This window comes from Priapulus caudatus, unplaced genomic scaffold (assembly GCF_000485595.1).
Source record: "Priapulus caudatus unplaced genomic scaffold, Priapulus_caudatus-5.0.1 Scaffold1197, whole genome shotgun sequence".
Lineage (NCBI taxonomy): Eukaryota > Metazoa > Priapulida > Priapulimorpha > Priapulimorphida > Priapulidae > Priapulus > Priapulus caudatus.
Genome location: NW_014578258.1, coordinates 79,139 through 87,673, shown reverse-complemented (window position 1 = coordinate 87,673; position 8,535 = coordinate 79,139). Strand labels below are relative to the sequence as shown.

The following is an 8,535-nucleotide window of genomic DNA, read 5'->3' as shown; positions in this document are numbered from 1 at the left end:
GGCGCCGGCACGGCGTAGACCCCCGCCGACCCCCCCCCACCGGCCCCGCGGGGCGCCGCAGGCCGGCGCCGAGGGCCCGGCCCGCCCGGGCCCCGGCACGCCCGGCGCGCCCGGCTGCCGGGCGCCCACCGGCCGCCACGATAGTCCTGGCGATTCCAGATATGGCCCGCACCCCACCCGGCGGTCTTGGCGGGGCCAACTCTAGGTCTCAACCACCATCCGACCACGTACTCGGTAGCGGTACATATGAACGCTAGATCACCGCACGCCTCCGTTTTCACCCGCAGTTCTGCGAAGGCCTTGGGAATCGCTCCGATTCTCGGACGGTCCCGTTTACTCCAGATCACGCTAGATCCCTGACGCGGCTGCCAAGCCGTCCCCCCCTCGGCAAGCGTCATGCCTAAAGGTCATTTTGGGTCAATATGTTATTGTTAGTTCCGACTTCTATCGTGTGCAATATTACAAACAGCAGCCTAGATTGTTAATTCCAGTTTCACGGCGTTGAGTAACCAGAATCTGACCTTATTTGAGACCGACGATTTGCACCGCGGCGCGAGGTATTGCGACATGTAAGCCCCGGGTCACGCATAGGACCGTCTCTGTGAGCGGGCGCGACACCCCCGACACGGACTGCAAGGATGAAGCGACAGTGACAGCCCCCGAGCTTCGCAGTTATAGCGGGAGGGGCACAAGCCACAAAATTAAAGCACATAAGAATTAGACATAGATACCCTTTTTTAGGATTTGTGTCCTCTGGGAATGCCCCCGACGTCTTCTCTTCGCCATCTGATGATTTGAGCCGCGCCAGTTTCGGCCGACACTGCAGCGCGCGCGCTGGAGCGCCGGACGGATATTGATCAGGGTGTCAAGCGACGCCCGGTCCGCGCACACCGGAAGCCGGCAAGACGCTCGCGACGGGCAGTGTAACTACAAAAAATAAACAAGATTAATTCAGAGGCAATCGATCTTATAAGCTAACTTCACAGCGCATGGAACGATCTACTCGAGCCGATGCGGTCCGCGCGAGGGTGATGCGGCTCAACGCACCGAGCAAATTCCGCATGTTGCAAACGGGACGCGTACATGCGACACCGGGGCAGCAGGTTGCATTGCAGCCTTCCTGTGGCATGCGCTTGAGGCAAGCCGGCAGTGGCATAGCGAATGGCACAGTGCCACTGAAGCGTCGCTGAGAGTGGTCCTATAGTGGTTGCGGCAATGTCTAGGTGCCATCCTTTGTGCCCAATCTCGGACTCACTGAAGTACAGGATTTCGTTGGCTGGACGACGAGGTGGCCTGACTCCAGTAAGAAACTCGGCCTGTAGTAAGCGCTGGCAGCAGGGTTTGACACATGCTGGAAACAGTGCTGTTTGGGTAGGTGGAAAATATTTTCCAGTGATCTGCTTCCAGTTGGTGGAAGAGGCGATGCGCTGGCGCTCAATTGACACCAGGTGGCACCACGCCGCTTGCTGTAAGCATTGAGTACCACCGAAAGCGTTCGATCTGAGCTGCATATGCACAGACTCCAGACTGAAGAGGTCAGGGTCGCGTGTGAGAGCCAGCTAGTGGTGTGCGGTGAGGTCGTCGCATGCTGTCCAGTGCTGCCGCAGAGCGTTCTCTTGCCACATCCAAGAAACTGTGAAGTCGTGTCACATCCATGTTAAAGCTGTGCAAGCAGGCGGTAGTGGCACAGGACTCTTGAAGCGAGCCGACCGATTGGATGCCCGTGATGGTATGTGACATGGAATGTCTACTGGTTAGCTTTTTAACCAGTTACGCGAACACCAACGCGGTCAGAGCTCTGATAGGCCGAGGGTGCTCGAAAAAGGGCGGCATATTGGCCAAAACCACGACATCGGCTGTCCACGCGTGCGAAGCATAGGTGTTGTAATGACGCCTGCTCTGCGGCTATGTTGCAGCAGATGCAGTAAGATCCTTACGTGTCGCCTCGAATGGTTGAGGCGGCTGGAAGGTTGTGAGTGTCACATGCTTGTTGGAGAGGCACGGTCTGCAGAAAACGGGTAACTCAGGAGGAGCTTTCCACCCATGTCGTTCTTGAGATCTGTGTGGGCTGATGAATGAGAAGAGCTCCTTCTTGTTCTCACTCATTTTTAGGGAAGGCCACTGTGCGCATTGCATGGCTTCGGATTTGAGTGGGCTGCCATCGCCGACATCTAGTCCGTGGGCCCTTTCCCACGTCGTAGCATGCGTGAGAGCTTTGAGGTGTATTTTCCGTCGGGTCCATTATCGCCATACAAACGTCGATGCGTTGGTAGCCAGCTCTACATTTGGGAAGCTCCAGAATGTACAATGTGAAGCGGCAACATACTAATCTGAATGTTTTGCTGTTGTGGGAGCGCACGCATGTGGATCATCTGCCTGGCCATAATCCAACACCACCACGGCGGGCTTGTTTTGGGTCAGCAGCTGTGCGGGGCGGCCAGTGGGTGCAATTGAGGCATTGAAGAATGCGCGACTGTTCGTGGACCAGATCGCAGCGACCCTCTGATCGACGCGCAGGTTGGTCGGCTCTCGTCTGAATTTTTCGAACCGAAAGAAGTCTGTCATGTCTGGCATCGGGTACGCGACTGAAGTGCAGTAAGGAAAAAGTTGCGTGATTAAGGTGCATATTTCTGGCTCTGTATTGCCTGTGTCCTTCATTGCCTTTTTCTTTGTGGTCAGGTCGGTTGGCGAATGTTAGGCATGTTTTGTTCGCTTGATGTACAGATACGGCGGTACTGAAGCTTTTGCCATGCCTTTCAATGACGTATGCTGGCATGAAGGGGGTTGGTCCAGCTAACTGTTTTTTGATTTAGGCCAAGTAAAGGCATTGTTTGCTTGTGGCGATCACATTCTCAGAACTAGCTCCAGTAAACCACACGTCCACACACAACACACGGCTGACGGGTGCCGCAGCAGGGCACTCACGCGACACACACACACACACAACACACACACACAATGCACGACACACACGACACGACCACACGGTAGGCACACGCGCAGCGCGCACGCGCACGCGCACACAGCCACGTGCAGCACACAACACACACACACACATACACAACACACCACGTAGCGTACACCGACAGCACGTCAGCGCAATGCAACAGAGCGCCGCTTTTTTGATGTGGGGTGACACACCAGAAACAGGCTGGGTTTGAACGCGCGGCAAAACTGTCCTTTAGGGTGAACCTTAGAGGGGTGACCTTGAACATTCGAATCCTATAATATAAGATCCGAAATCGGATTCCCTCAGAGGCCACAAATCGGCCTAAAAAAAGTGTATTATGTCTGATTACTAGGCACTTTTTGGTTTTTAGCGCATATAATTGACGTACGATTTAGCGACCGCTCTGCGTCGGTGACTCTATCGTGACCCTGACATCCAAATATTGCGCTCAACAGTCGTCAATAAGGTCCGCCCTTCGTTACTCACCGGCCGGAAACGATATAAAGAGGTGCTGTTTGTATATATTGAGAAAAAAAGCACTAAAAATGACATATTTGACCCCACAATGACCTTTAGGAGTGAACGCTTGAGGGGTGACATTGACCTGCAAATCACCTGAAGTCTAAGATCAGAATCAGATTCCCAGACCATTTATAAAGCCGCTATAAAAGTGTATTATTTATGATTATAGTTTTATCTGATGTTAACTAGATTGACCGCCCCAACCGCCGGGTGGTGGCCATATTGGAATTTGCCAATATGCGCGGCGCCGGCACGGGGGGAGCGCGCCCATTCCGGCGCCGCGCCAGAAATGCCCGAAAAAGCTATGGTAACTGGGCCAACATATGGGCCAATATTGGTGGTTTTGGAAGAAAGTGTGAACGCTAAGCACGGCCCTTTTTTATCCCTACCATCCCTGACTATACGGGGTTGACTGTCTTACATGTGAAAGTATGGAATATAGCTAGGATTGGCTGCCTTACATATGAAAGTATGCAGTATACCAAAAGTTAGGGGTTGACTGTCTTAATTACATGCGAAAGTATGGAATATAGCTAGGATTGGCTGCCTTTACATGTGAAAGTATGCAGTATACCAAAAGTAAGGGGTTGACTGTCTTAATTACATGTGAAAGTATGGAATATACAGGATTGGCTGCCTTACATGTGAAAGTATGGAATATAGCTAGGATTGGTTGCCGTACATGTGAAAGTATGGAATATAGCTAGGATTGGCTGCCTTACATATGAAAGTATTGAATATAGCTAGGATTGGCTGCCTTACATGTGAAAGTATGGAGTATAGCAAGAGTAAGGGGTTGACTGTCTTACATGTGAAAGTATGGAATATAGCAACGAGTAAGGGTTGACTGTCTTACATGAGCCAAAAGTATGGATGATAGGGCAAGAAGTAAGGTTTGACTGTCATTCAGTGTGAAAGTATAGAAATATAAGCTAAACAAAGAGTACCGAGCGGGTTGACTGTCTTAGCATGTGAAAGTATGGAATATAGCAAGAGTAAGGGGTTTGCCTGTGGCTTAGCATGTGAAAGTATGAAATAATAGTCAACAAGAACTAGGGGTTGACTGTCTTAGCATGTGAAAGTGTATGTGAATTATAGCTAATAAGAGGTAAGGGTGTTGACTGTCTTCACATGTGAAAGTATGGATATAGCAAACAAGACTAAGGGGTGTGAGCTGTCATACATGCAGTTGAAAGTATGGTAATATAGGCAAAGCAAGACGCTAAGGGGTGACTGTCTTACATGGTGAAAGTATGGAAAATATAGCAAGAGTAAGGAGTTGGCCTGTCCTTATCATGGTGAAAGTATGGAATATAGCGCAAGAGTGAAGGATTGACATGTACTACAATCGTGAAAGTATGGAATATAGGCAACAATGACTAAGGGGTTGATGCCTATACATGTGAAGAGTATGGAATATAGCAAGAGTAAGTGAGTTGGCTGTCTTACATTGAAAGTATGGAATATAGGGCAAAGTAAGGGGTGACCGTCTTACATTGTGAAGTCTGGAATATAGCACATAGACCAAGGGGTTGACTGTCTAGCAAGCTGTGAAAGTATGAATATAGCAACAAGAGTAAGGGGTTGACTGTCTTACATGTGAAAGTATGGAATATAGCAAGAGTAAGGGGTTGACTGTCTTACATGTGAAAGTATGGAATATAGCAACAAGACTAAGGGGTTGACTGTCTTACATGTGAAAGTATGGAATATAGCAACAAGACTAAGGGGTTGGCTGTGTTACACCGATACGCTCAAGCTTTTATGCGAAGTTTTATTGATTTCTCATTTTCATTCTTATTCGATGGCTAAGCTAGTTGCCACCTTTTTACATGCTTAATTCTCTATATAACGATGCATGTGAACCTTCAGAGCGTTTTGATTGCCCGCGTACGTGTGTATTGAGCCGTGGCCCTTTGATGACGTCAGAGACATGATACAGTCTATCGACATCAACCCTTCTACAGCTGTCATCTGCCAGTGATAGTAGAAATTGCCACGTGGTCAACATTAGAATTTACACATTGTTACATAGTGTTGCATATATATAGGTCCAGGTTTGTTGACACGTAGCTTAGTGACGTCATGCTCCTTATTTGCATAAATTTTCAATCCAAACATGCGACATAAATTTTAGGCAGTTTTTTATCATTTTTTTTCGGTCACTACGAAACTTGATAAATATGAAAATAAGAATCTTAGATAAATAAGATAATACGAAAATAAGAGAAATCCTGACGCGCGATTTTGGTGCATATTGTGCTTAACTAGAGGCGAGAATTTTGCTTTCATACTCTGTGGTAATTGAGAATACATAATATTCAAAATTTGTGTTGTCAAATTAGGTGCTAGAAATTTCATGAAATTGTTTGGCTTGAGCATGGAGATGCATCTCATGAAACGTTTATTGACAAATGAATCGAATCGATCACACGTTTTATTTATAGATGACATCTTTAAATAAAACGCGTGATTTGATTCGATTCATTTGTCAATAAACGTTTACTCTTCATTAGAGCAATACCCGTGCAAAATATTGAGTGTATCCTTATGTAATATAGCAAGTGTACTCAGTAGTGAGCTTAGTTATCTATGTCTAAAGTATGCAATATGGCAAGAGTAATTATTGGTCTTATATTTGAAAGTATAGAATATAGTAAGTGTAGTGAGCTTGGCTGTCTGCATAGAAAACTATGGAACATAGCCATAGTAGTGAGCTTCGCTATCTACGCCTAAAGTATAGAATAATAGCAAGTGTAGGGGGCATGGCTGTCTACATATGAAAGTATGGAATATAACAAGTATAGGAGGTTGACTATCTACGTCTGAATGTATGAAATGCAGCAAATGTAGGGGTTGGCGTTCTCCATGCTTTGGCTCACCTCGTAGTTACTTAGTGGATTTTAAATGCAACTGAGAGCACTGTGGTGGAGGGGAAGCAAGATATACGAATATTAAGAGATCCACCATTCCATCGAGAGCAGGCAGAGAGAGAGAGACAGAGAGACAGAGAGACAGAGAGACAGAGAGACAGAGAGACAGAGAGACAGAGAAAGACAGAGAGAGACGATGAAGAGTTGGCGAGATGAGAAAGAGAGACGGGAGGAGAGGAAGAAAGAGGGGGAGATGTGTGTGTGTGAGAGAGAGAGAGAGAGAGAGAGAGAGAGAGAGAGAGAAAGAGAGAGAGAGAGAGACGGGGAAGAAAGAGAAAAGACGAGAGAGAGAGAGAGACGGGGAAGAAAGAGAAAAGATGAGAGAGTACATGATAGAAGAAAAGAGAAGAGAAGAGAAGAGAAGAGAGGAGAAAAGAAGAGAAGAGAAGAGACGAGCATTAGGACTAATCACATCCATTGTCGTGATGTGATGGAGGCGGATCACGAAAACACGCAGTCAGAGACAATTAAACTAAGAACCTTATGGACCCTCCCACGGTCATAATGAGCTGTCACGCTCCACTCCCCCACTACCGCCACTCCCCTTGATTAATTAAACCTCGGCTCGTGACGTCAGTGTGTCCGGCCGCGGCCAGTGACCATCTGGCAATGAGATCGAGGACCAATCACGTAGAAATAACGACTTTTTGCCAGATAGCGAGTACTTGCTGCCAGAGAAAAGGCAGGCAGCAAATTTACTTGTCTAGGTAGAATCTTTCGTGCGTTTACTATTATGCATTTTTGGCAGCAAGTAACGTTAAGAGCAGACAGCCAACCGACTGTTCAAGGCAGCAAAACTGCTGCTTGCTACCCTTAATTTCGAACGCTGACATAAATACACCGAGGGGTTACTAATGACAAATTATTCAGTATTAATTATAACCCGTGAATGATACACCTAAACTATGTTCCTCACTGCAGAATTACCTTATATATTATCAAGAGCTAATAATACCTTTTTGATTATTAGCTCTTGATATTATCAGTATATTACCTTCACGCTCGCTCTCGCCGTCCGCGTCGGCGTCGTCTGCCGTCGTCGTGGCAACCGCGTCCGACCTTGCAGCGCTCAGGTCGACCGCGGAGGCGGCGACGCGTAGCAGTGCGACGACACGTAGCTCAATCTCCGTGAATTCGGCAAGCGTCTCGAGAGCGTACGGGTGCGCGTGCTCGCCCCGCACGCGCGCCGCCTTGCGGCGGACGTCGCTCTGCAGGTAGATCCACTTTGAGCGGCACTCGCGCGGCGACCGCTGTATCTCGCTGACGGTGTTTACCTGTGTGTGTGTTCACTCAACATAGTAGTTTTCACGACACAGCAGACATGCAGTAACATAGGTGCGATCTCACCGATATTCTATAAGCACATGTAGTAGGTACCCAAAAGCAGGCATGGACGCATAATACACAATAGTAGTTGAGTCACCAAGCATGGCTCACAGATGAACACCACTGAGTCGTCGCCAAGCAATGGTTGAGAGAGTATACAGTCAGAGCTACAGGATTGTGACCGCAAGGGCCCACTGCACACAAGTGTTAAAGCCCGAGAGCCTATGGCAAGCATAGCCAGTGAACACACGGCACATGAGTTACTTACCGGTCCAGAACACTAGTGTGTCACAATCACGCGTTCGTTAGGATAAAAAACAGCGAATGCAATAGTGTACTCTAAATAATAAATTTGTTTTTTATATCCAGCAATGCTCAAAGGGGTACAATATTTTACTACCCCTAAATATATAGCACACTATACTGTAAGTATTAATGCCAAGCCCGCAGGTTAGTAGGGTACAAGACGATGTCTCCCACTTGAACACACAGATACAAGTAGATGTGTTGGTAGTAGTGTGTGAGTATAGTGTGTATGTGTGTTGTGTGTGTGTATGTGTGTGTGATGTGTAGGTGTGTTAGATGTGTGTGTGGTGTGTGGTGTGTATGGTGTGTGTGTGTGTGTGGTGTGTGTGTGTGTGTCGCATGTGTTGTGTGTGTGTGTGTGTGTGTGTGTGCGGTTTGCGTGTGTGGCGTGTGTGTGCGTAGTGTGTTGATCGCGTATATGTAGTGTGTGTCGGAGCTGTGGATGTTGTGTTGTGTCGCGTGTGTGTGTAGTGTATGTCGCTGTGTGTGTGTGTGTGT

The 8,535-nt window shown here is 47.8% G+C and overlaps 1 protein-coding gene across 1 annotated transcript in view; it reads right to left on the bottom strand.

Annotated features, from left to right (window-relative positions):
• Positions 1–7,474: 7,474 nt before the first annotated feature.
• The window catches only part of LOC106815771 (myb-related transcription factor, partner of profilin-like), a 3,633-nt gene continuing 2,572 nt past the window's right edge, over positions 7,475–8,535 (bottom strand). The window contains exons 2-3 of the mRNA XM_014820278.1: positions 7,564–7,679; positions 7,475–7,529 (exon numbers count right to left, since the gene is read on the bottom strand). Coding sequence (XP_014675764.1) covers positions 7,475–7,529; positions 7,564–7,679 — 171 coding nt within the window. The remainder of the gene's footprint in view (positions 7,530–7,563; positions 7,680–8,535) is intronic.